Source organism: Nannobrachium achirus, assembly GCF_963921795.1.
Source record: "Nannobrachium achirus genome assembly, chromosome: 3".
Classification (NCBI taxonomy): Eukaryota; Metazoa; Chordata; class Actinopteri; order Myctophiformes; family Myctophidae; genus Nannobrachium; species Nannobrachium achirus.
This window is the reverse complement of record NC_137812.1, coordinates 65,661,723-65,689,712: the sequence shown is the minus strand read 5'-3', so window position 1 is coordinate 65,689,712 and position 27,990 is coordinate 65,661,723. Positions and strand designations below refer to the sequence as shown.

The 27,990-nt window shown below is 41.7% G+C and overlaps 2 protein-coding genes across 5 annotated transcripts in view; one reads left to right on the top strand and one right to left on the bottom strand.

Annotated features, from left to right (window-relative positions):
- shoc2 (SHOC2 leucine rich repeat scaffold protein) overlaps positions 1-19,225 on the bottom strand; it is a 618,526-nt gene extending 599,301 nt beyond the window's left edge. For 2 of the 3 annotated variants that reach the window (XR_013961882.1, XM_080722264.1), the window contains exons 1-5: positions 16,944-17,303; positions 11,086-12,154; positions 8,189-8,326; positions 7,381-7,511; positions 4,267-4,455 (exon numbers count right to left, since the gene is read on the bottom strand). Coding sequence is in view for 2 of the 3 variants with exons in the window: in XM_080722264.1 (XP_080578390.1) it covers positions 4,267-4,455; positions 7,381-7,511; positions 8,189-8,326; positions 11,086-11,788 (1,161 nt within the window). In the remaining variant the exon portion in view is untranslated. Of the gene's footprint in view, positions 1-4,266; positions 4,456-7,380; positions 7,512-8,188; positions 8,327-11,085; positions 12,155-16,943; positions 17,304-19,167 lie in introns of those variants that run through there. The other variant, XM_080722265.1, reaches the window with a different exon arrangement.
- Positions 19,226-24,496: 5,271 nt separating this feature from the next.
- Positions 24,497-27,960, top strand: bbip1 (BBSome interacting protein 1). Of its 2 annotated transcripts, none has more exons than XM_080721682.1 (3): positions 24,497-24,564; positions 26,745-26,795; positions 27,366-27,960. In XM_080721682.1, the coding sequence occupies exons 2-3, from the start codon at positions 26,750-26,752 to the stop codon at positions 27,521-27,523; spliced, it is 204 nt and encodes a 67-aa protein (XP_080577808.1). In that variant the 5' UTR covers positions 24,497-24,564; positions 26,745-26,749; the 3' UTR covers positions 27,524-27,960. The 2 variants fall into 2 exon arrangements, with proteins under 2 accessions (XP_080577808.1, XP_080577809.1); XM_080721683.1 differs by lacking the exon at positions 24,497-24,564 and adding an exon at positions 25,736-25,784.
- Positions 27,961-27,990: the final 30 nt, after the last annotated feature.

Here is a 27,990-nt window from a genome sequence, read left to right as displayed (position 1 = left end):
AGAGAACGTCTTGGTGTGCAGGCATATTATGGAGAACAGAGAGCCAGGGAGACGCCATGGTTGCTCATTCTGCAGGGCTCTGCAAGAGGACATGCCTCTCTCCCAGAGACATCTAGAAATGCAGCAGACATCTTTAAATGCACAGTAGGATGCACATTATAGCGCAAGGGGTCTTCAACGTTTTCAGGCCAAGGACCCCTTAGTTGAGGGAGAGATGAAGCAGGGACCCCCCACAACCTTCTCATAGATTCCATAGTTTCATCGTTTGACAGCACAATCATCGGCGTATTTTGGATTCATGTCAATTTGTGTTTTCAGATATTTAACCACTTGAACCGTCAATACTTAATAAACTTGACCTTTCACTCTGTACTTATAGTCTGCTCTTTTCCCCGCTACACCAAAAATAGCCGATCTACAAGCTCACAACGCCTCGCAGCGCGAGGCGTTGTGAGCTTGTAGATCTGCTATCTTTGGCTTGAGTTCTCCGAATATGGACACTAGGGTTCAAGCGGTTTGTATAAAAAAAAACAGAGAAAAAAGTTTATATCACACAAAGATTTGGAGGACCCCCTGTAGTAACTCCCGAGGAACCCCTAGGGATCCCGGACCCCCTGTTGAAGACCCTTGTTATAGAGCTTTAGTTCTGATTAATTGAAATCGCTTAATATTGGCGTAGGGGGGGGGGAAGAATCCCTTCAAATCGGTGATACACTGATCACATAATGCATCTTCATCACATAATTTACACACATGTAAAAGGACCGCAATAATGAGCGGCTGGCTTTCTTACGTTTTGCTAATGGTGTGAGAATATAAATGTATTTTACATATCCTTGCTGTTTTTTTTTTCTTTTTGGTAAATGAATGCCCTACTTTGTCATACTAGCAAAAATAGCAGATTTACAAGCTCAAATGCGTCACATTGGCCTTGTTTTGAGCCTGTAGATCTTCTATTGTTTGCTACTTTTGAATGTGATTCCTGACAAGTAACAGTTATGGACATACAAGGTTTCCAGCCACGATATATTTATTATCAATAAAGAGGTCAAAGTGTACAATTCTATCGCCAATAGGAACACGCCTAGTGTCAGCTAAGACACCTAAAAACCTCCATATTCTAATCGGATACATCTAAAAAAAAATGGTTGGATAACCATAGATTTGTTTTTTGATTGAACAAAGCGACGGTCGACAGAAAATGTATCAAATTAAAAGTTGGTTTATGTAAGTAACCATTCCTATTATCAGCTAAGACGTCACCAAAAATGTGAAGATTTGTCTTTGTCCCATTATAATTTACAGTATATGAAAAGAATGTTATGTTTTTGGATGCTGGGGCCTGTTTGGGTACATCATTTGTGATGAGCATTTTGCTTTATTAACTTACTTTACAGTCTATTTTAGTCCAAATTACAGTAATCAGATTAACTGGAAGATTACGAAAATAATTGTTAGTTGTAGGTCGAAAAATAAATAAAAGCAACACATGCCTGTGATGAATGCAAGATAATAATAAAAAAACATAACTCATAACTCCCACCAAAAATGTGTATTCCCAGTTTCTACAAAAGCTGGCTTTTGCAGGGGGAAAACCTCAGCTATGAGATCAGACTCCACCTAAGGCTCCCAGACAGCAACATATCACTCTACTTGGGTTTTTACTGGCCTCAAGAGATATCTGAAATCATGGCTATAAAACCAAAAAGGCACAGACAAAATGTGTCACAATGGCAATTTCTCTAACCTTTCTAAATTTTTCTAAATGTTTCAAAATGTGGCAGCCTATTTACCTTTTGGCTTGATCTTCCTTTTATCAAGCTTAAGACCTTCTAACACTCAAGCGTGCATGCACACACAAGTTAGCATTAACTCATCTGCTGCCATTTAACAATACCTTCGTACTCCCACCTGCCATAAGTCTCCATAGACTTCCATGTAATTCATAGTGCACGGATCATGCACACCCATGCCTAGATCATGCACCACGTGTGTCCACATTGCTCACAGCTTTCAAACAAAAAAATCCGAATGGAAATCCGTTCAGGCATTCATGAGATAACAGCCATTATGTTTTCCTAAAATGTAAACAAAGATGGCTGCCATGCTTGAAAGATGGGGTTGCTATGGGGGTTAAACATGCGATTTCGCGATTGCTATCATGCCTACAACATTTTTTGGGGTCAAAATTAAAAAAAAAAAAAAAAAAAAAATGTTTTTTTTTTTTTTTTTTTTCTGGATTTACGGGCTTGGCAGGGAGGTACAATGGGATTTTTACGGGATTTTCGGGCTTGGCAGCAAATGAGTTAACAACATTGTAGCAATTTTTGGTGTACGACACCAGCTCACTACTAAGTACAGTTTACAGTTTAGGCATTTAGCAGACGCTTTTAATCCAAAGCGACTTACAATAAGCAGGTAATACATCACTATAATAAGCAAGATAATATGTCAGTACAACAATATAAGACCTAAAAAATGCTAACTAGCTTCATGTATGGTCAATGAGTGTTACAGTAGTGCTATGGGTTTAGGTGGAGTCTGAAGAGGTGCGTCTTCAGTCCACGGCAGAAGCCAGGGAGTGAGTCTGTAGTTCTAAGTGCAACAGGGAGTTTATTCCACAGTTTGGGGGCGAGGAGGGCAAATTGTCAAATTTTTGTCCAGGGGGTTTTTAGCGAGGGTTCTGTCAGCATCCGTGTGTTGGCTGATCTGAGCGAACGGGTGGGGTTGTAGGGGTTGATCAGGTTTTGGAGGTATGGAGGAGCCGTGCCTTTGGCTGCTTTGAAGGTCAGCATCAGTGTTTTGAGTATAAATCAGTTACAACTCTAATCCTAACGCCTCAACTTAGCCAGTAAATGTCTAATAGTAACTCCATTCTGAATCTATTCCTAATTGTAAGTCTATGTACCTCTAAAAATCTTCTTTAACCCATTTAGAACTAGAAAGCAATTGTGTTACTGGCCATTATTTTAAAAGTTAGCTATTCAAAAATAGCAGACGGCACCAAGTGCCGCGCTATGAGCTTGTAGATCTGCTATTTTTGAAAAATCATCAACATTTTAGCAAATCTTTATTTTTAAAGCAAACATTCGTAATTCAAAATCTTTGCTACTGGGGGTTAAAAAATATATATATATTTTGAGGTGTGGGTCGGTGGCCAAATACATATAATTCTGGGGGTCCTTGACATGAATACGTTTGAGAACCATTGAATAGCAACGTTTTATTTTAGCAAAAGGAACATTGTCCTTATGATGTCAATTTGGCTAATTCTACCATAATTGTGGAGACATTTGGCCCTCACACATATACAGTATTTTCTGGACTATAAGGCGCACCTGACTATAAGGCGCACTGTCAATGAATGGTCTATTTTCAAACTGTTTTCATATATAAGGCGCACCTGACTATAAGGCGCACATAATAGACGCTACCGTTGCGTTATGCATCCAACAGATGGAGCTGTGCTAAAGGGAATGTCAATCTCAATGAAAGATCCATATATAAGGCGCACTGGACTATAAGGCGCACTGTAGTTTTTTGAGAAAATTAAAGGCTTTTAACTCATTTAGTGCCACCCCTTTCACCACTAGAGGGCGCCCAGTGGCCAGAGAAAATCCCATAGAGATATGCTGGTATATGCAGAAGCCCTGCAGCCATGACTTGCCTGAACACTTTCCTTTGTGCATGACTGCATGTACAGGAAGAGGATGAAGTTAGCTTGAAGTTAGCTATTGGCTACCAAGCATTTTAGAAGCCTTATTTTCGTCAACTTAGCCATGATTAAACCTTGCACACCTCATGCATGGGAAAAAAACAGAGAAGAATGAGCTCTGAAAAATCCAATGCAATCCTGGATTGCATTGGAGTGGATTTGTGCAGTTTGTTCACAGCTTTCAAACAAAAAAATCCGATTGGAAATCCGTTCAGGCATTCTTGAGATAATCGCCCTTATGTTTTACATGTAATGTAAACAAAAATGGCTGCCCTGTATGTTAGATGGGGTTGTATGGGGGTGGAACATGCAAAATCGCGATTGAAATCATGTTCACCAGATTTGATGGGGTCCAAAAAAAAAAAAAAAAAATTCAAAAAAAATTTTTTTTCTTTTTTTTTTTTTTTTTTTTTATATCCCGAACTTTTTCGGGATAGGCACCCTGTGATACGATCATATATCCCGAACTAATTCGGGATAGGCACTCAATGAGTTAAGTGCGCCTTATAGTCCGGAAAATACGGTAGTCATTTAATCACACACACACACACCTTCATGTTGAGCTTGCTCAGCACTTTGGCCCTGGAGAAGATGCCGAAAGGGATCTTGTTGATGCGGTTGTGCTCCATGTTGAGGGAGTAGATGGTGGAGAACTGTGAGGGCCCACCCACGGGATACGACTGAAAGCAGTTCCTCGCCAGCGTCAGGCTGGTCAGGTTCACCAGGCTTGACAGGAGGCCCTGAGCGGACACGTCCACACACACACAAATACAAAGCAGAAGAACAGGGTGATCAGCAAGCCCCTGACACAGGACACAAATGTTCACTTTAGGCTCAGAGATTACTAGTAAGACGCCTCAGGGCGACAAGCGAGGTTGCACCATGTCTTGGCCATCTGGCCAGTGATATATATCGGACCAGTTACCCATGGAGACACCTGGTACCCATATATGCAAATCCAGGGAGATATGCTGTGAGACCCCAAACATGCTTACTCGGTTATTCGTTATGTGAAAATCCTATGACGTCTATCACATCCCTTCTGATGAGTCACAGTGATGTCAGAGCATGATAGTTGACAATTTGATGTCAGAATATGCCCATATATGGGCATTACCAAATATAGGCATTCCCAGATATGCGCTTAATATTGATGGGACAGGGATCTCCATATACATATGTTTTCATTATATACTAGGAAAGCAAGCAATGTGTGCCAAACAGCATACCGATATTACTTAACACACAAAATAAGGACAATTTATTTTTCTTACTACGAGGGTTCATATTTTAGACTGTAATTAGAGAAAAGACAAGATGTGTTAAAATGTTTTCATTTACTGTTTTCTATAGTTTTAGCTATTTTAATTATTTTGATTTCAGTGCATAGGGGCATGTGTACAAGTGGCTAAATATGTCTTTTTAGACACAATAAGCATATTCCCAAGATGCACCTATGGCTTATGAGGGCTAGTAGTGTTACTGTAAATAGTAATAAAGAAATCGCCGGTGTATGGTGTCTAAAAATACATATTTAGCCTCTTGTACGCATACCCCCACCCACTGAAATCAAAATCTGTAAAATGACTAAAGCGATAGAACGCAGTAAATGAAAACACTCGTCTTTTCTTTTCTCTAATTACAATCTAAAATATGAACCCTTGTTATAAAAAATCAAACCTCGGTTCGAAGTGGAGCGGTGAATCTGAGCAGCTATACCCTGTGTGTGTTGCTAAAAGCCTAAACTGTAAACCAGGGGTCCTCAAATACAAATCTTGAAGGTCCAGAAATATTTTTTTGAAACAGGTCCGGGTCCGGAAAAAAAAAGGCGAAGGCGAAATAAGGCGGATACATTAATACAGTATGTACTGTATGTATGTATGTTTATTATAATCATTAGAATTGTTTATTTTAATTATTATTATTATTATTTGGAACTTTGGAAATCTCAGTTGGAACTGTTACCCCTGCTACCCGATGCTGGATAAGCGGTTGATGATGGATGGATGGATGAATGGATAATTATTTATGCATGTAGAGTAGGCTACATTATTTACATTTATTGTGTAGCAATAAAACACTGGCTTATAGTTTCATTATTGGAAACTAAAGAGCATAAATGCAATATTAGGCTTGTCGTTCAGAATGGAAAATAAAGTGAAACTTAGCGTGAGGGGGAGAGGATTACTTGACATTCAGTTGACACACGTACTGCACAAGCCAGACTGTGCTGTTGCCTATGTCAAATGGCCAGTCAAATCAGGGTCAACGAGTCATAGTTATTAACCTAACACAGCCTAGCATAGCTGGCAATAATATGCGACGACACATCACATTGTTAAAGACGCATGATCACGCATCGCGAGTTTCGCGACCATTTCTCGTCTAATGCAAGCAGTTGGAGCCTTACATCGTGGATATTAATGTGTTGCTGTTGTCCTCTCCAATTGAACAGCCAAAGGTAGAAGATCTCTAAGTTATTAATCCAGTGGGAGCAATGGTTTCCAAGAGGTTTTAGCAACTTTTTTAAGGCAGCGAGCGGCATGAGTGTGTGAGGAGGGGAGGGGAGGGGGGAGCAGCATGGAGAGCAGACTGCTTCGGAGGGAAGGAAAACCTTTGATCTACAAGCCCACAGCACGTTGCACCCGCGACGCTTTGTGGGCTTGCAAATTGGCGTAGGGGACGGGGTGTGTCTTGTGAGCCTGTGTATGTGTTTGAGCGAATGAGCACATACACACCCACGCACACACAAACACAAATCACACACAGTCAGTCCGATCGTCAGATACAACTGTGCGGAGATTTCTCAGAAATGTGCCGCGGTCCGGACGGAGGTGCGCCTGGGTCCGGACATGGACCGCGGTCCGCCTATTGAGGACCCCTGCTGTAAACTGTAAACTGTGCCTGTGAGTGAGTGGTGAGTGTGCCTGGCCTGCACAAAACAGCGCCCCTCCTTTAACTAGTGTGTTGTGTGTGGCCACTCAAGGTATTGCCAGGCTACGGACACGGCCAGCCAGCCAGCCACCCAGCCACGGACATACCCACGGACATACCTGTCTATTGGGAGCGCTTTCACCGCTCCAAAAACAAAGTTGTCCTTTGACTGTTGCACCCCTAAACTGTTGCTACATGTTATACTGCTGAGAAGTAGAAGTCCTACATTACGTACTGTTGCTACATGTTATACTGCTGAGAAGTAGAAGTCCTACATTACGTACTGTTGCTACATGTTATACTGCTGAGAAGTAGAAGTCCTACATTACGTACTGTTGCTACATGTTATACTGCTGAGTAGAAGTAGAAGTCCTACATTACGTACTGTTGCTACATGTTATACTGCTGAGTAGAAGTAGAAGTCCTACATTACGTACTGTTGCTACATGTTATACTGCTGAGAAGTAGAAGTCCTACATTACGTACTGTTGCTACATGTTATACTGCTGAGTAGAAGTAGAAGTCCTACATTACGTACTGTTGCTACATGTTATACTGCTGAGTAGAAGTAGAAGTCCTACATTACGTAAGAAACTGTTGCTACATGTTATACTGCTGAGTAGAAGTAGAAGTCCTACATTACGTAGTGTTGCTACATGTTATACTGCTGAGTAGAAGTAGAAGTCCTACATTACGTAAGAAATTGAATCACAAAACAAGGCTCTACTCACCTCTGGTAACACTGAGATGTTGTTGTTTTCTAGGTTCAGTTCCTCCAGTTCTCTGCACTTGGCTAATGATCTGGGGATGGCTGACAATCGGTTGTACCTCAGACCTAAACGATTTATGCTCGCCAGATTGCCTACAATTGAAAGCACCAAATATAATATTCAAACAAAACAAAAACAAAAATCACTACATTTTTACCAGTCATTTTTTTCTTCATAGTTTTAACTCATACCCTGCCAAAAAAGAAGTTTCTATGATAAAAACGTCTTTAAAACGTCTTTTTCACTATGGACCTCCCTGCCAGACGTCTTCTGAACGTCTTTTTTTTTTAAATAAAAAAAAAAAATTGAAAAAAAAAAATGTTGGACCTCCAACAGTGTACGCGAAATTGCATGTTTAACCCCCATACCAAACCCATCTTTCAAACATGGCAGCCATGTTTGTTTACATTTGAAGAAAACATAAGGGCTCCTTTCTCCTGAATGCCTGAACGGATTTCCAAGCGGATTCTTTTGTTTGAAAGCTGTGAAAAGCATGCACATGCATAGTGCATGATCTGTGCACGAATGTGTGCACCAGCGTGCACACTATTTTTTTAACCCTTTGTTGGCGAACCGGCAATATAAGAGGTCATCCCACTTTAAATATGGCACCGACTGAGTTAAAATACTATAAAAAGACGCAAAAGTCTACGAGTAGATGAGAGTCTCAAAAGATTTAGAGAATGCTGTATAACAAAAGAAGCCCATCTAAGACCATGTTATTATACAATATAGGAGAACAGACACTACATACATTAGTCATCTTTACCTATAGTCTCTGGGAGGTCCAGGAGCTCGTTGTGCTGTAAGTCAAGGTTAGTTATCTGTGTGCAGTTGCCAATCTCCTTCGGCAGGTGCTCCAACTGGTTGTGGGCTACATCCAGAGTGATGAGGTTACACAGCTCTCCTGCAAGAAGACACACATTTACTACACACCCATCTCATTCCTCTCACCCAGGCTTTCTCAACCTGTGGGTCGGGGACGGGGTACCCAAATTATTTTGGAGGGTCCCCAGATGATTAACTTAATGTGCAACGTTGTTTTCTCACTCTGACTCAACTGCAAACAAACCAACATACAGTTTAAGTGTATAGAGGGTATCTGCACATTTCTAAAGTGACAATTTAAGGACTTTTCAATACCTCTAAAATGAAGCAGAAATTGTGAAAATAGACGATCTACATGCTCACAACGCCTCGCAAATCTGCTATTTTCACAATAGAACGTGTTATACAAAATGTAATGCCTCAACTCTTAGTGCTCGTCAGGGTGGGGGGTCCCCAGTAAAAATATGATTATTTTGGGGGTCGCGGCCTGAAAAGGTTGAGAACCACTGCTCTAACCCAGGGGAGGGCAACTTTGATGATGGAGAGGGCCACTATATTTACACACTCACTCCAGTAGACCACATTGCATATTGCTGCTACTGTCGAGCAAACAGCTCTCATCTCCAGTAAGAGTAGCAAAAATAGCCGATCTACAAGCTCTAAACGTGTCGCAGTGAGCTTGTAGGTCTGCTATTTTTGTTACTTTTGAATTGGAATCCTGAATTATCTTTTGTTATTCTTTAATTGGAATCCTGAAATGTAACATTTTGATTTAATTTCGATTGCATTTAGTAATACAGTACTTAATGTTAACTTTATGAACTTAAATACAAATACATTGGACATAAAAAAAGACTTAACATTTTAATACTACTATACTAGTTATTCAACTACTAATATAGACTGAAGTAATTAAAGCGGGTCATGTTCGCATGTTTGGAATTGTAACCTTAAACCAATAATATATCAGTATTCCGATATTAACCTGCGGGCCGCATTAACTCTCAAATACCTGGAACGCGCCCGAGTCGCGTTAGATTTGAACCACTTTAACCATTATTTTATGCTTTAACTTTAGAAAAATAGCAGATAAGCTCACAGCGCGGCACCGAGTGCCGCGCTGCGAGCTTGTAGATCTGCTATTTTTGAAAAAATCGTGAAAATGAGTGCAAGTCTTTGAATATCTTTGACCCGATCTTTGACCCGACTTCTAAATCCTTCCTCTAAATCATGCTGTTCTCAAAAAATTTCATGTCAAGGACCCCCAAAATTACAGGTATTATTCAAAGACTTGTAAAATAAATCATGATTTTTCAAAAATAGCAGATCTACAAGCTCGCAGCGCGGCACTCGGTGCCGCGCTGTGAGCTTGTATATCTGCTATTTTTCAATAGTTAAAGCAGTCAATAATCCTAGGCCTAAATGGGTTAAATGAAGGTGGGGGTTGCATGTGGCCCCCGGGGCCTTATTTGATATTATCTCACTCCCTCTGTGCTCCATCAGCAGAAACAACTAAGCAACAAGTAGAGTAAATGTAAAGGAATGTGTAATGGCTATGTGGGAGCTGAGACACGCTGACAAGTTTAGAACCTCACAGCTAATACACCCATACACATTGTGCAAGTGCTGACAACAGGACAAATACATAAACACACGAGTGAGACGCATCAGGGCGACATGCGACATGCCAATTCTTGGCCATCTGGCCAGTTATGTACAGTATATCGGACAAGTTACCCCATATATGGAGATCCATGTACTGTATATTGAACAATCCTTTTATGCCCATACATGGAGATCCCTGTCTGAACCAGCCACACAGATATGGGCTGTCAGTCTTCCTCCATATATGGGCATTCCCATATGAAGTCCTGTGGGGCTTTTAAGCCGTGACATCATTTTGTAGGCAGAGGAGAACTCTGCCCCCCAGAGCATTTTCTGTCCCTCGCTATTTCAACAGATCCGAGACAAAAATAACGACTAAAGTATAATTCTAACACTTTCCTTTCAACAACAAAGAGAAGAAAAATGTGTAAATAGTAAAAATAGTAAAAAGATTCACGGAAAATGGGGGCAGAAATTCTCCTCTGCCTACAAAATGATGTCATACTTAACAGCCCCGTTGGATATGGGCTTAATATTGATGACATCAGGGATCTCCATATATGGGCATAAAAGGGAATCTCACAGTGATATCAGAGCACGATATCAGAGCGGCAAACCCATAGACCGTAAAAATGTCTACACGTGGACAAGCTGTGACATTTCTCATGGTAAAATGCGACCTTCGGTCGCAATAACTGCACAAGATTAATTAAAGACAGTGGATTTTACAAATCAATTATTTGATTATTTGAAAAAAAAACATTGGGGAAATAGCAGATCTACAAGCTCACAATGCGTCGCGATGCGACACGTTGTGAGCTTGTAGATCGGCTATTTCCACTATCAATGTTATTTTTTAAGTATAAAGTTGTCAAGTATGTCAGTAATTTCCTTGTATATTTAGGCTATGTGTCATATCTGCCATGAGCAACTTCAAAGCCTACAAGCCAAACAGGAATGTAATTGTCAGTGAAAAGATTTAAATCGTTAAACGCAATTATTTGAGTGACAATTAATCGTGATGTAAAATGTCATAATCGTGACAGCCCTACACGTGGCCCGCAAATCGTGACAGCCCTACACGTGGCCCGCTGTACCAGTTATTATTTTTATTTTTTTTCGTTCAACCAACAAATTACATTGTAGAAAAGACCCTCTCAGCCCATGGCTATTTACATTACCAAAGAATCTAGACAAAGTATTCAAACTAATCTCCCTTTGCTTTTCACTCACCGATCTCCGCGGGCAGCTGTTTAATCTTGTTCTCGCGGATGCTGAGCATGGTGAGCTTGGACAGGTTCCGGATGTCCTTCTCCACGGCCGTGATGCGGTTGAAGCGCAGGTAGAGCGTGGTCAGCGACGTCACCCGGTACACCACGGCCGGGATCTCCCGCAGCTTGTTGTGCCGCAGGTCCAGCATCCGCAGCTTCTTCAGGGAGTCCAGCGAGTCCGGCAGGCTGGTCAGGGAGTTCTCGCTCAGGGCCAAGGTGACGAGACCCGACAGGCAGCCCACCTCGCCGGGCAGGCTCTGCAGCTTGTTGCTGTACAGGTACAGTTCGGCCAGCTGCGTCAGCTCTTTGATGGAGGTGGGCAGCATGTGGATGGACCGTTTGGACAGGTCCAGCCTCATGGAGTTCTCCTCCCGGCACTTGTTGAGCTCTTTGATCACCTCGGCATTGCTGGACTTTTTGCGGGTGCCCGGCGCCGGGTTGGGCCGCTTTATCGTGTTGTCCACGGAGAAGGCGACAGCCGGCGGCGCGCTGCCGGGGTCCTTCTTTCCTTCTTTGGCGTCTTTCCCTTTGGTCTTGGGCTCCTTGCCACCGTCCTTGCCTAAACTGGCCAGAGCCTTGGCCTCCTTTTCCCTTTCTTTCCCGACCGGACCGCCCTTGGGGTCCTTCTCTTTTGAGTCTTTCTCTTTGCCTAAAGTACTACTCATGTTGATGATATCGGGCCCCCGCAGACTCACTCATGGGAGTCTCTCTTGTCAGGTTGCAAGTTCAAGAAGAAAAGAAAAAAAGAAGCAGGGGACAGCCTGGGGGCTTTTACAGAAGGATATGTTGATACATACCTGTGTGGGCTTGGAGTATCATCCAACGTTACGCTTTTACAATACAAAGGGTTTATCTTGCTGTTGACACTTCGTTCTTCCGTTAAAATGCCATCGGAGAAACAATCCTTTCGGTTAGCTGGACTGTGGCAGCCCCGGGCCACATACTTGTTTGAACCAGAAAATCCCTGGGCCTTCAGCTAAAGTAAGTTCCAGCCACAAAGGTCTTCAAAGTTATCATCCTTTTAGGCTTTGCTGTTGAGGAAACAAAATGACAAGTCAGCTCAAGATCATCACAATAAATAAGCTGTCAACATAGGAATACACATCAACACATAGCTTGATAGTGAAATCAGGATCTTGAATCTTGATTTCACAGTTGTGCCAGTGACGGTCTAAGCAAACCTGTTGAGTCAGACAAAACCACTCAACAACTTTCTCATACTAAATAAACATGGCCTAGCGGGTGTTGGCACTGGTTCAACCCTATAGCCCCACCTAAACATGCTTTCAGCCCTTTAGTGTTCTCGATCAAGTCCAAAGAACTACACTCACGTAGATTATTTACGCCCCAAAATAAATTCAGACAAAAGAGAGAGCACATTTTTAACAGGACAAAGTGCGCCAGCAAGTCTCTGGCAGCATGTCTCTGTTTAGACTCCGTTGCTGTTGTACCCCTCAGTGTTTGTCTATGTAAAGCTCTCCAACACTCGTACAAGCTAAGCCATAGCACAGAAAAGGCAAGCTTGGCTCAGGATCAGAGCTAAGTGAAAAGGTTAGGACTGCTGCGAGTAATCTTTAGAAGCAGCCTTCAAAGCCCAGGCTCCCCGCGACTGCAGGTCATGAGACCTTTTGGGTGAAAAAGGAGTCGATAGCATGGCAGCACCCCCTTATGATGAAATACTGGACAGCGAGTTCTGCGAAATCACTTTCCCAGGCATAAAGTGGGACGTCAAAAACTGGGTCCAACAGGTCAATCGGTGTACAATAATGTATTAGCAATTCCATAATAGCATAATTGAGAATAACCAGGCAGACAGACCACACATCTCAGGGACTATAAACCAAACTGTGCAGGCTGCTTCCTTTTAAGGCTTGTCTCTATATGGGCCCACATTGCTGCACTATCTCTATCTCCCTGATGTTTAACCACTTAAACCCTCTGTACTTAGTAAACTGGACATGAGTTGCTTTTGTACTTGGTCCGCTCTTTTTCCCTTCAACATAGGGGTGGGCGATATGGAAATATACAATATCACGATATTTTCCCAAGCTGTATCACGAATCTTCACGATACACGATTTTATCACGATTCTTTTTCACGTTGGTTTTTATGGTTATTTTTCAAGTTACTTGACAAAAACTAGACTCTCTGGGTTCCTTTTGGGAGGTCTAAATTGAACTTTACAAGTATCTAACTCTGACAGTATACAAATGAAACCAAATGGGCCCTTACGGGTCCATTTGGTTTCATTTGTATACTGTCAGAGTTAAGGGGAGACCTTGACATTTTAAAGTTTGAGAACTGATGATTTTGACCAAAAAGCAGGTTTAAATTGAATTCTGCAATGAATCTCTGTATTTACAAGGCTCCCTCAATTGTATCACGATATATACGATACCTCTGAAAAGGTATATCGTGGACACATTGTATCGTCTCAACGATAATTATCACCATATCACCCACCCCTACTTCAACACCAAATCTCCTTGCAAAAAATTGCCGATCTGCAAATTACAAAGCATTGCTTTGCAACCCGTTGTGAGCTTGTAAATCTGATATTTCTGGAGAATGTTTCCCCCAGAATGGTGATGCTACGGCTCAAGTGGTTATCTGTACTTAGTCGTTTCATATTTGCTTACAAATATTCTCCAAAACCCTTCTCAAAATTAACATTATAAAATAACAGCAGGCCTATCACAATCATTACATAATGGCCTAATCACAATTATGGCATTCATTTTCCACAATCGTTTCCTCAAAAATTGCGGAAATAGCAGATCTACAAGTTTGTAGATTGGCTATTCCCACTATTTTTCCAATATTTTGTAAAGTTCATAATTATTACGTGTATGTAAGCAATTTCTTTACATATTTAAGTTATCTGTCATATCGGACCTGTGCATTCTCTTGTTTACAAAGCCTAATAGACAAATAAAATCATTAATCGCAATTATTTAAGTACAATTTCAGCCCTTAAGAACAGTCTCTGGTCAGTTTATAGCAGTAACAAAGTGGTTGCTAGTAATTGTGAGTATACTTTATTTGATTTGATCAACATTAGCACATGGGAGTGTTATTTGTTTCTGTATACTACCAAAAAGACTTTGCTGGCATGTGTGTCCTCCCAGTTGTTGAAACAAGGGATTAGCCAAACCCAACCCATACTGATGTGTTCTCAAGTTAACCGAGCCTTTCAAATGTGTTTGAAAAACAGCAGTAGTGATAAAGGTAGCAGGAGAAGCTCAGAAAAAAAATATAACTGCGGGGGACTGAATTAGAAAAAGAACAGAAGGACAGAGGCCAGATGGGATAACATTCATATCATTTTTACGCCTCTGAAAATGCACAGAAAATTGGGGAGCCATCTTATCAAGAATTTATTCAACATGCATTTCATTATGAGGAACAATGATAGGAACCAATCTTTCACAGAGAGACAGTATCAGAATAGGAAGTAGGTCAATTCTGGTGGTTCTTTATAAACCACTTGCAATGCCTTCTGTGCACCTAATATGCAAGTATTATGCAGATTGTTATTCACAGCACAAATCAAGTCACAAAAGAAAAATCTAGTATTTGGAAGTTGAGGTCGCAGACTCAGGCGCAGATCAATGAGTAATGAAAACATTACTATACCTGATGATTATACCCCCAGTCTAGGCCTGTCACAATTATTACATAATCGTCTAATCGCAATTATTTGAGGTGATCGCAATTATTCTACATAATCGTTTCCATGTTGAAAATTGTGAAAAATACATTTAAAGTATAAAATGATTAAATAGGTCAGTGCAGTTTGTGATTATGAAGCCTAAATGGCAAACAGAAATTAAGTATGTATTCATGTGTTCCAGTCTCCAATGCAAAAAATAATATACATAATTGTTTTAATGTGCAACTAATGTTATCGCAATTTGGAGCTGAAACTTTTGGAGAACTGGGAAGGAACTAAGCTTGTAAGACCAGTCTTCAGAATTTGGAGCAGTTCTCCACAAGTCTACAGACTTCTGGGGACGTCTAGAGACTTCTGGAGAACTACTGTAGGTGGGAGCTAAGCTGTGAAGACTAGTTTGCAAGGCTAATGTAATTAGGCTTTTGAGAAAATCTAATGCATGTCCTGTCCATCAACATCAGCCTAATGTCATCATGGAACTTGGCTAAGGTATTTTAAAGGAGTAGTTCACCCCAAAAATTACTTTTTTTCTATTGATTACTCACACCATGGAGACTTGATATCTTTTGTTTTTTGCAGCATTTCAAAGACAATAATTTGATCACAATAAATTATGATTTACCCCATTGATTCCGGATGGGGACCCTGCATTTGGGTACCGAAATCAATGGGGGTAAATTTACAATAATGCGACAAAAAATCTAAAAATATTGAACTCACGTCTCCACGGCGTGAGTAATCAATTTGGTCATTTTGGGGGTGAACTACACCTTTAACCACTTTAACCATTCGGGCCCACCTCACCGCTTATCACTACATAAGCGTGGGGTGGCTCACAGTAGCTGACAGAGTACAGCATCTTGCAATGGGCCTGGTGTACAAGATACACTACACCTCCAAGATACCCATGTACCTGAAAAACTACTTCCAAAACTTCAAGGATGTCCACAATCACAACACCAGAGGCAGCGCCACTAATCAACCCAGATTTAACACTAAAAAAGGCTCCAATTTGTTCTCCAGCTATACCACCAACATGTGGAACGCCCTACCGCAGGCCTTAAAGGAGTGCAGAAACTGCAAATCCCTAGCCTCCTTCAAAATTGGTCTGAAAAATCACCTTCAGATGGCTGCTACTCAATACGTGTAAATAGTATATAATAAGCCCCCTTCTGTTCTCGGCATTTTTTCTGCTTTTGTAATTGATGTTATCCTATGCAAAGTACACTGTTCTATCCGTCTGTCTTTCAATGTTATATGAGATACATAAAGTGGTTCCTGTGTAAACAAGTCGTACAGCTTAATAGGATCTCCTTTTAGTTGACCTTGTATCAGTGATTTGTGCTGTCATGAAACCATACTTTTACCTATTGCAAACTTCTGAAAAATTCTTCAATCAATCAATGGACCTGCTAAGTTTCCATTGAGCACTGAGTGTCAGTGGATACACTGGCCTATTGGCCATTGATCTTTAGCAGATCCGTCTGTTTTTTTCCATTACTGTTGTTGGTCTAAAAATAAAAACATACAAATAAAACACTGTAGTTAATGAATCATTTAAATAAACACTCATTCATTATTATTAATCAGTTTAACGGTGTGTCTCATTGACACGAAGGGTACAAGGTCCTGTCATGTTCATGTTGTCACTTGAATATGATGTGGTAATAACATGAATGCCAACAAAACTTGAATTGGTGACAAAATAAACAGCAGACAAATGAAATGGCAAAATGATCCAGCATGCCTGTGGTTGTTTTATAGTGAAGATTTAAAGGGAAGGCAATGTGAAAAACATGAAGTGGCACCGTGACCTGCCTTGCCTACATAGGATCCAATGCAGATTGAATGGCTATTCTGGTTTGATCGTGCCAATGACAAATCCACGGAACGAGGATTATCGGGCAGACGACAATAATAGGAAGTCACGCAAACGTCTCGGGTTAATTGACACAGAAACACAAACATTAAGGCCGATCGGAACGGGGATTACACTCACCTCGGCTCCCCATGCAATCAATGTGCAACAACAATACATGTCAAAATCTCATCCAGCTAACGCTAGCTAGCCAAAAAACAAGAAGAACAAAACAATAACGTCAGGGAACCAACATTTAGCTATAGCTATTTATGTAAACAAGGTTTACCATCAGGGAGGAGGTGTCATCGGTAACATAACGCCCGACGTCCGCCTTCATCACACAGATTAACGTCGCTGTTTTTTTAAAGCTAGCCGTGGCTAAAATGACAGTGACAACAAGGCAGGAAATCAAACGGCTAAACGTCAACAGTGCAAGCAAAACGCTAGCTATAGCTAACAGCCAACTAGCTAGCTTTTTTTTAGCCGAGCCTCCTCCTTTCTGTCAATGTTCAACAGCCACGAATAAAGTCCAACGCCGCCGTCATTCAACACAACGAACCCAATTCTGTTATCGTTGGTGAATAACCGAGTTGTCAGTCACCCAGTTCCAAAGCGACGTTAGCTTTTAGTTGTATAGTTGCGGTTGTGTGTGTGTTTTTTCTCCCTTCCCCACTACACTGACTACAGTCGCGCTAGCGTGTCGCCCGACGACTATAGCTCTCAGAGGCGTCAGTTGGGTATGGCAAGCTATGGCGGCTGCCATACCTTTGGCTACAAGGGGGGAATAATAACATGTACTTTTTAATTGTGCCTGTTGCTAAGGTATGGCAACATGACTGGTGTCTTGCACGCGTGTGCAAGACACCAGTCATGTTGCCATACCTTAGCTTTTGCTGAACTGACGCCACTGCTAGCTCTGGTCCATAGCGTTTAGGAGTTCTCCTTAAACGCTATGTCACCGAGGAGCCCTTGCGCCCACAGGTAGCCCTTTCTGCTCAGCCTCTCGTCTGTAGTAAAAAAAAAAAAAAACACACGCTTTCGCTACTCACCAAAACAAAGACGGTTCTAGGATGTTGAAAGCCTATTTTTCTCAGTGGCAACACTCGGAGCCCCCCACCTCACGTCTAAAATGTTTTTTTTTGTCCAGAAAAGAAAATATTTCAGCGGAAGTTTTAGCTACTCCACAGCGCCCTCTACAGATCTTGTCAATAGAAAATTCCATTGGCCAGATTTTGCCTTGTGGTGATTTTTTTTTTTTTGGCTAAAACGTGTATTTTAGACGCGAGTCGGGGGGCTCAGAGTGTTCCCACTAAGGAAAGTAGGCTTTCAACTCCCTAAAGACGTCTTTGTTTTGGTGAGTAGCGAGACTGTATTTTGTATTTTTACTACAGACGAGAGGGTGCGCAGCCTTTCCTGTGGACGCAAGGTATTATCGATGACATAGCGTTAAGGAGAACTCCTTCTACCAGAGGTAGACAACAGAGAGAGACACACAAAAAAAACAAGAAATGACGCGTTTTCAGCCAGAATGACGTGCGTTCAGCCAAAAAACAAGTGTCAACGCGAGTCACGTCGACACTTATATCGGTCGAGCACGCGTCGCTTTCTTGTCGTGAGACCGGGGAGGTTGTGTCACACAAATATATTATATTATACTGTATATATTTTAGGCCGCGGCAGCAGCAACTGTCAGTCGGGGTGAGTCGAGATGCCGCCGCGGCCACTACTAGTGCGACATGATCGCCGATCGGCGACAGAAACCCTCCCTCCCCAGTCCCCACACAGAGACACACATCTCGCACGACGGTGTCGCTCGCCGACCAGAAAAGATCCACAATAAGCTCACAACTAGGCGTCGTGAGCTTTTGGATCGGATCTTGTCGGCGAGCGACAACAACCCCCTTCGACTCCTGATCTGATCTGATCCTTCCGTGGCTGTGTTATCTCCTAGAACTTTTAACATTATTCACCACCACCACCACCACCACCATCATCATCATCATCATCATCATCTTCACCCCATCTTTGCTGTGTATTAGTGCGTGGTGATGATGATGGAGGAGAGACAGAAACACACACACACACACACACACACACACACACACACACACACACACACACACACACACACACACACACACACACAGCGGCCATTCCGATCAAACTGAACAAAAGAGGGCTCTTCTCTTAAAAAGAGAAGAGAGAGAATTTTCTTCCCTCTCCCGCAAAATGACATTGCCGCGGCCGCCAGCCGTCAGCAGCATCCACACACTCACACACACACACACACACACACACACACACACACACACACACACACACACACACACACACACTGTGTGTGTGTGTGTCTCTCTCACACACACACACACACACACACACACACACACACACACGAAATTATACACAGCGTGACTGTGTGATTTAAAGCATTAATTAGTTGACGCAGAGAGGGAGGGGAACATTCATACTAGTATGTGTATAACGTGACAATAGATCGGCTACTTTACCTTCAGAGGTGTGACTCGGCCATCCTTGCTTTGCTTTGCTTTGCTTCCTCCTCTCTCTCTTTTCCTTACTGCTGTTGCTCTCTCTCCGGTCCCCTCCCTCCCTCTCTCTACCACCACATTGCGTCACTATGCACGCCGCCTAACCAATGGATCACGAGACAAAAAAAAGGTAGAAAGCCATTAACAATAACAATAATAATAATAATTGAATAACAATAGGCTTATAATAATAATAGTGTAATAATAATATAATAATAATGTCATAATGTTAATGATAGTAGGCCTATATGGACATCAGTGGTGGAAAAGGTAGGCCTACTCACGTTTTAATAATTGAATAACAATATGGCTTATAATAATGTCATGATATTAATTATACGCCTAATGATGTGGACGTCAGTCAGTGGTGGGAAAAGTACTCACATGTTTTACTTAAAAAGTATACTGCAGTGTAGAAATACTCTGTTACAATTAAAAGTCCGGAATTCAAAATTCACTTGAGTAAAAGTACAAAGTATTGGTATCAAAATGTACTTAAAGTACCAAAAGTAGAAGGTACTCATTTTGCAGAATGTCTCATTTCACAAGTTTTCAATTGTAAAAAAAAAAAAAAAAAAAATCCTTTGAAAATAGCAGATCTACAAGCTCAGAATGCGTTGCATTGTGACGCATTGTGAGCTTGTATCTTCATTGAAGTGGTTAATGCATGTTTTGTAATGATAAATAATGATCAAAATCTACAAAGTAACTACAGTTTCAAATAATTGTAATGGAGTAAAAGTACAATATTTGCTTGTAATGTAATGGAGACTAGAAGTAAAAGTATTGGAAATTGGAAATAGGCCTACTCACTTAGTTACTTTCCACCATGCTTTTAATAATAATAACAATATAATAACCAGTAAGACGGTCTAAGGGCGAGAAGCTCCCATGGGCGCATGCACGCATCCGCCTGGGTGACAGCTAGCCTGGTTAATAAACCAGACTGCACAACACCACCCCCTGTTGGTAGTGGTGGTGTTGTGAGGAATTAGTATGAGCAACGCCAGGCTAGGTGACAGCAGACTGCTGGGCGAGCGCTGGTGCTTGGTTGGTTGTTTAAGTTGGACAAAATGTGTTCCCAAATATCGAGATATCTGACATGATAGATCACATGAGATGGGCATTCCCAGATATGGGACACTGTGGTTCCCCTGACACATCACTGTGACATCACATGTGACATCACAGCCATTCCTCCTGGCGCCATTGCGTTCACATGCGCTTCTGCTCTCTGTGTGGCCTTGGTGGAGCTGACAACCATCACCATAAATTATGTAAAAGTCCATTTATGGGTATTCCCCAGAATCCCTTTTATGTCCATATGGAGCTCCCTGATGTCATCGATATAAATCACTGGCCAGATGGCCAAGACATGGCCCATATCTGTGTGGCTGGGGCGGATAGGGATCTCCATGTATGAGCATAAAAGGGATTGTATGTTGTGATGTCATGGGAACCACTCTAACAGAATCCCTTTTATGCCCATATATGGAGATCCCTGATGTCATCAATATTAAGCCCATATCTAACAGGACTTCATATGGGAATGCCCAGCCCATATATGGAGGAAGACAGCCCATATCTTTGTGGCTGGTTTATACAGGGATCTCCATGTATGGGCATGAAAGGGATTGTATGTATGATGTCAGATGTGATAGACATCATAGGATTTTTGCCTTGAGGCGTCTTACTAGTAAAACTGGGCCCAGTTAGGGCCAGGCCTTAATTTTTGGGCCCGTTGAGAACGCTGAGCTGGTCAAGTCATCATTGTGATGTCAGAACAGGTTAGTGCAAAGGAATCCTGTCTTGGCCATTCATTTGCAACATTATTGTGATGTCAGAAGAGCATGAGGTGTGACAGACAGACAGACATGAGCTGGAGGTTTTCATACTAAATAGCGACCTACGTCACAATAATAATAATTATTATAAGTGAATAACAATACGCTTATAATAATGTCATATTGATAATAATGATGTGGACAGTGGACATTACACCATCACCTTTGATAACATTGGCTGTAATATTTCAAACCATAGGGGTCTGTCAATTTGAATAAAAAATCAAATAAGATCCTGCAGACAATTATACCCTGTGGAGCTGTTACTGTACTCGACTGATTTGAATGGCATGTGTTTTCAATAACATTAAAAAAGCATTGCATTTAATTCAAAATGCTTTATTGGCATAATAAGAATATTTACATTGCCAAAGCATAGCCTACATATAACATATAATTTAGGTATTTAGAAGCAGCCGCCTTTTCATAGCAGTTTTAAAGGATGGTAGGGATTTACACTACTTTAAGGCCTTTGGTAAGGTGTTCCACATTTCAGCGGCATAGCAGGAGAACAAGTTTTACCCTTTTTTTAGCCAAATCTGAGTTGGACGTGATCTGTGGAGCTGCCTCTGCATGGTGTTGTAATTGTGAACATCCTTGACGGTTTGGAAGTATTTTTGGGTATCAGTAGTCCATTGCAGCATGCTGTACTCTGTCAGCTACCATGAGCCACCCAAAAAGTGATTAGCGTTAAGGTGAGTCCGAGATGACAGGTTAAGCAGAAGCCTAGTTTGTTTTGGGCTGTTTGGAGCCTTGTGTTTTTAGGGCCTTTGAGGCGTTGCGATACCATACGTGGACTCTATAGTCAAAATGGGGTTGAATGAGTGCTCTTGCTAGAGTCTTCAATGTATTTTTACTGATCAGCAGAGCGATCCTCTGTAAAAAACGAGTTTGTTGGTTGATTTTCTTTTTTTTTTCTGATTACTTTATAGTAATTTCTTCACTGGAAAGATTAGCCTCTTGTCACCCACCCACTATGCGAAGTTATCGACCTTGCTGGGGTTAGGATTTGACCCAAAGAGGATGAATTTGGTTTTACCCAGGTGTATTGATAGTTGTCATTGAGCCAGGTGCAGATCTTATCTAGTTCAGAGCTAAGGGCTTTTTCAACCTGCAATTTGTCTCTGTCCGAGACAAGGAGAGCCGAGTCATCCGCGAACAGGTTGCAGTCAGAAGCAGATGCCATGTCGTTTGCATATTATTATGAACAATAGAGGCCCTAGTATGCTTCCTTGAGGAATGCTACAGGGGGGACAGGGTTCTGTTCACCTCCATCACCTGTTCTCTCCCCACCTGGTCTGATTGCATCCAGCTCAGATGCTGCACTATCAAGACCGATAGCCAGTGCCGCCACTACCATGACGCGCACAACGCACTGTGCATCGGGCAGCACGCTGCCAAAGGGCACCAAAAAATGAGAGAGAAAAGAAAAGAAGAAAAAGAAAAAAAAGAAGAGCTAAGCCGATCATCATGATTATAATTACATCTAACGATGCTTCTCCTACATTCACGTTTGGTGAATGTAGCCTTGGCCAGGAAAATTTGATGTCTTCAGGCGGTAACCATCGATCATCAGGTGTTTCGACCCGTGAACCCTCCGCTACACCCTCCTGATGGCCGGGTCGGCAGTGGTGGCCACATCACTGCCCATCTCCTCCTCCTGGCCAAGGCTAAACTCCCCTCTCCTGCTCTATTTATTTCTTTTCCCAACAAGAGGCTCCTCTGGGGATGTATTGGGTGGGTCCCTCCTGAGGACTTGAGGTGACACAGGTGCGTAGAGTTCTCCAGTACTGTGGGGTTATTCCTGCCTGGAGTTCTCCTTCGTCTCACCAACTCACCAACCAAGTTGTGCGCTGCACCTGTGACCCCTCTTCTCCACACTTGGTCCTGGCTTGATGTATTTTTACCTTTTGTGTTCCTGCAGATGTTCTCGCAGTGACACTTTACTTCCAATTTCTCCCCAGCTGATGTTGTTTAGGTGAGCCATCTTGTTAGACTCTGTGATTATCATCATAATAAGTTTAACTAATATGTATTTGCTCCGGCTAAAAGTAATCATCAATCATCAATGGGTTGTGATGCCTGTTCATCCATCCATTTGATCTGGGGGGCGCGGCCGCAGCGCAGTAGCGACTGACTCTGCACTCACAGACCAACCCACAGGCAGACACTCACCCACAGTTGAGATCCATCTGATCTGATGCATTGCAAAAGTAAGAATCAAACGATTTTTCCACCTCATGTGAATTAACTTATCCCTGCCCAGTTCTGACTGCTTCCGACTGATATTTAGATCTCTTTGTTGGAAAACAACTATGGAATATCAACTTTGGCAGTGCAGTTATGGTGCTGTGCTGTTAGATATCCGTTATATGATGTGATCATGGTTGCTGTTACAGCGTGCAAAGCTCGGAAAACCATGGACATTTCGTGGGGGGGGGGGGGGGGGGGCATCGTTGTCGCAGGGGGCACCCAACAGCCAGTTGTGCGGCTGGCACCATAATGGGTTGCAGCGGCCCTGCCGATAGCTTTTAATTTATCAATCAGAATAGAGTGATTTACGGTGTCAAATGACTTCTGGAGGTCCAGCATGACCAGGCCACAATATTTACCTCATGTCGATGCAGTCTTTCAAAAAGAGATGGTATGGCCATGTGTCAGTGAAATGTGATTCTCTGAAGCCAGGTTGGAACTCATAAATCAGTTTATTCTCTTCAAGACACCTGTAGACATGTTTTCTCATGCCAATAAAGCTCATTTAAATTGAAGTGAATTGAGACAGTGCAGTGCATCAGCAAACTATATGGTAAACCAATGACACACAGGGTAGCCTTACTTGAAAAGAAATCAAGAACATATCATATCTGTCAGACAAGATACATGAAGTGCAAATGAAAATTCCTGTCCATGCAAAAAATAAAACAAATCAAATAACAAATAATAATGGTAATAGGCATGGCATAGTAATAATAATATTAATAATAGAAAAAAGTGGTCTCCAGTAACTACTTTACTAAATAAGATTGTCGCCTACTGTGTAATTAAATGATTAAATATACAGTGGTGTAAAGTAACTAAGAACATTGAGGTAGTTTAACTTTACTGGAGTAGTTGCAATTTTCAGTACTTTTTACAGTACTTCTACTCCACTACCTCAGAGGCATATTTGTGATGCGACGCATTGTGAACTTGTAGATCTGCTATTTTCAAAAGATTTGTATACATTTAAAAACTTTATGCATAATGAGTAGTCAAATAATGTTGTACTTTCACTCAAGTAAAATGAATTACAGACTTTTACTTGTAACCACTGACTGTAGGTGTTTAGAGTAACAACACAAAAAAGGCTACAGTTATACATAGGAAATGCCGCTAGTTGGCGACAAAGCACCGTGCTGGTATCAGTATATGGGCTGGTAGACTCAAAGCGCAGAAGAAAGGTCATGTGATTGTTGAGGAAGTGTTGGCCTGACAACCGTGTAATCTTCGTTCGTAGGCTTTAACTAAAATAAAGGTGAGGATATCAAATGTTTTGCTACTACAGTTATGATTACGCTCCCTCACGCGAGCATATTAAAGTATTATTTCTATTTTGTATACATTATCAGTTACTTGACATTTATCACTCAGTTACTTGGGCTAATATAGGCTAATATGAAACAATTGTAGCCTGCTATTTGCCTGCCAGCTGTGTTGGGAAAGTATTTACATTTTGTACGTAAGTAAAAGTATCAATACTGTAATTTAGACTGTTAAGTAAAAGTTAGGAATTCCAAATTAACTTGATTGATCTTTTTAGATCGGCTATTTTCAAATGACTAAAAGGCCCATTCCCACTGGGCCAGATAACAGATAAAAGAAATATCTTTTCTCCATTCAAGTGGATGGTAAGATACAGATAAAAAAATATATCTTTATTTTTTTTAATCAAATGCTTAGTTGGAACGTGTTGCTGTGGAAGCCCATATTTGTTTTTCATTCTCCCAATTCCCTGTCAAAATCGCTTACTTGTGACGATAAGATTTACGATAAAAGACAGATCTGAGCTAATGTGTAATTCCATCCATCCATCCATCCATCCATCCATCTTCAACCTCTTATCCGGAATCGGGTCGCGGGGGTAACAGTTCCAACTGAGACTTCCAGATTTCCTTATCCTGCGCAACTTCCTCCACTCCCTCTGGGAGTATACCGAGGCGTTCCCAGGCCAGTCTGGAGATATAATCCTTCCATCTGGTCTTAGGTCTGCCACGGGGTCTCCTCCCAGTGGGATGTGCATCGAGGACCTTCCTAGGAAGGCGCTCGGGGGGCATCCGTACTAGATGCCCGAACCACCTAAGCTGACTCCTTTCCAAGTGAAGGAGCAGCAGTTCTACTCCAAGTCTCTCTCGGGTGATTGAACTTCTCACCCTATCTCTAAGGGCCCCCACAGAATAAGGCAAAGCTCTCTGTCTTTCGAGCAATCTTCGTTCCCACTCTCACCTATGGTCATGAAGTGTGGGTCATGACCGAAAGTATAAGGTCTCGGGTACAAGCGGCCAAAATGAGTTTTCTCAGAAGGGTGGCTGGTATCTCCCTTACACGGCTCAACTCTTTTTTTCTTCACAACAGTGCGATTCAGCGACTGCAAAACCGCTCCTGCTGCTCCGATTCTCCGGCTGATCTCCTTCTCCGTCTTCCCCTTTCTCTCACTTGTAAACAAGACCCCGAGATACTTAAACTCCTTCACCTGGGGTAATGTCTCATTTTACTCATTCCAAGTAGGGCAGGGGTTGACACTAAGGTCTCAGAGGCACTTGCCCATCGGGCAAGTACAGGTCATGTTCTACTTGCCCGAAGGTAATGCCCACTTGCCCGAAAAGTAAATTGTCCATTATAAAATGATAGGTACGATTTTAATTACCGCTCAATTTAACACTTATTTCTTTACTTTCTGGGGCTGTGCGATAAAATGTCATACCTCAATACCTCCAAATCCAAATACCAAATACTTTAGCTATGATTGAATATGTCTATGGTTTCACACTTGTTATTTTATATTTTTAAATGTAGCAACAGTAAAAACAGCACATTATAGGTAAATAGTGCTCTTATTTTACATTCCACAGACCAGAAGACACATCACACTGGCCACGTTCAGGTGTTTAGACAGATATCTCGTGTTGTGTTTATAGACATTTGTGTCCCCTCTCAAATGAGCACTTGCCCTGTCGGGCAACCTGAAAGGCATCTTCACCTGCCCTGACGTTTTATTTACCTGCCGAGGGCAGGTGGGCAAGCCTTAGTGTCAATGCCTGTAGGGAATGGGTAATGTGGAATTCAATGGTGGAATTCCTACTTTTCACTGTGGCAAGCGAGAGAGGGATGTATAAATCAATTGGGCTTCCATCTTAATGCAAGGGTCAAAATAAAGATGAGTCTCGCGTGGTCAGACTGTTGCCTCCCTAAATTTTCATTGTGGAATAGTTGTCAGGCTACGCAAGACTAAATAAAGATAGCATGATTAATATAATTAATTAAAATTCATATTTAATCAGAGATGGGTTGCAGGCATTCATATTCCCAAATCTCGTGTCCTCTAGACTAGAGGACCTCTAGAAGACCAACATTACTGATGTTTTTTTTTTACTGTTGATTGAAGAAAAAGACAATAACAATTTCTCATTTCTTTTTCCCCAACTCTGTCACTTTCAGACACAATGCCTGAAGTCAAGTCAATATTCAGAGAGGTTTTGCCTAAACAAGGTTAGTAAAGCAATAATTCACTATTTAGAAAACACTGGTTACAAACAGGTGTGCTTGTTGTCCACGATACAGTGTATTAGCTGTATTCCAATACCAAAACTTCCATTGTATAGCTCGTCGCAAAAATAAAGCTGACCTACTGTCTTAGGGGAGGCTCTCTCCATTCCGACATGTCGCCACTCCGAAATTGACTTCTTATTGTCGGAGTGGCGACACTCCCATAGGCCTAAGGTTTAGGGTTAGGGTTAGTGTCGGAATGGAGACATGCACTCCTCCTGTCTTAGGATATAGACAGCAGTAAATATTCAGGCCAGGTACACATTTTAGTGTATAGGAGGGGCTTACAGTACATGTACAGTATGTATCAACATTTGTTTTTGTAGGCTAATTTCTGATTTGGGCCTAACTATAGGTTAGGCCTAAATGGGTTAAAACAAATTCTAGTTCAACACCTTGGCCCAGTCTTTTGTAATGTGTTTGCCTCTAATCCAGCTAAATAGTGATACCTTAGTCAGGCTTAGTGAGTACTAATCTTTGCCATTCACCTTTTCTTTTGGTCAACATCCACAGGGCAACTCTCCATGGAAGATGTCCCTACATTGGTTCTGTGTAAGCCCAAGCTCCTCCCTCTCAAATCGGTCACTCTGGAGAAACTGGAAAAGATGCAGTCAGAGGCTCAAGAAGCCATCAAACAGCAGGAACTTGCACTGAAGGAGCAGCCACAGTAAATCATTGCAAATGCCGGAACCGTCAGTATGGACATTCAGAAGAAGCAGCTAGGGTGCAGAACAGAAGCACAATGCATCCTAATATTACAATTATTTATTTTATTGTTAAAATAAACATGATCAACATAATGCACTAGAATATATTTCAATGTTACTTTTGCAAATAAAAGTGCATTGAATGAGCAATGAGGTTTGATTTGAAACGGTCATTTGTTCATTACTGAACAGTCGGATCTCAGTCTTTTAACCCAAGATTATATACACACACATTCTGAAATAGTGCCCAAATTTGGGCACTATACTAAAAAGAGTCGGTTCTCCAACATTACTTCTGAGACTCCTTCATTCAATCCCTAATACTGTGCACACCCGATAACCCAAACTGCACACATGTTCGAACCCAATGACTAGTAATTACTGATTCATTGATTTATTTTTAATTACTGATTCATTGAACCAGGTTGCTG

Bases quoted from the DNA above. Each gene is read 5' to 3' on its own strand.
- bbip1 (XM_080721682.1), top strand. From the start codon at position 26,750: ATGCCTGAAGTCAAGTCAATATTCAGAGAGGTTTTGCCTAAACAAG. The intron at 26,796-27,365 runs GTTAGTAAAGCA...CAACATCCACAG, and splicing joins AGAGGTTTTGCCTAAACAAG to GGCAACTCTCCATGGAAGAT.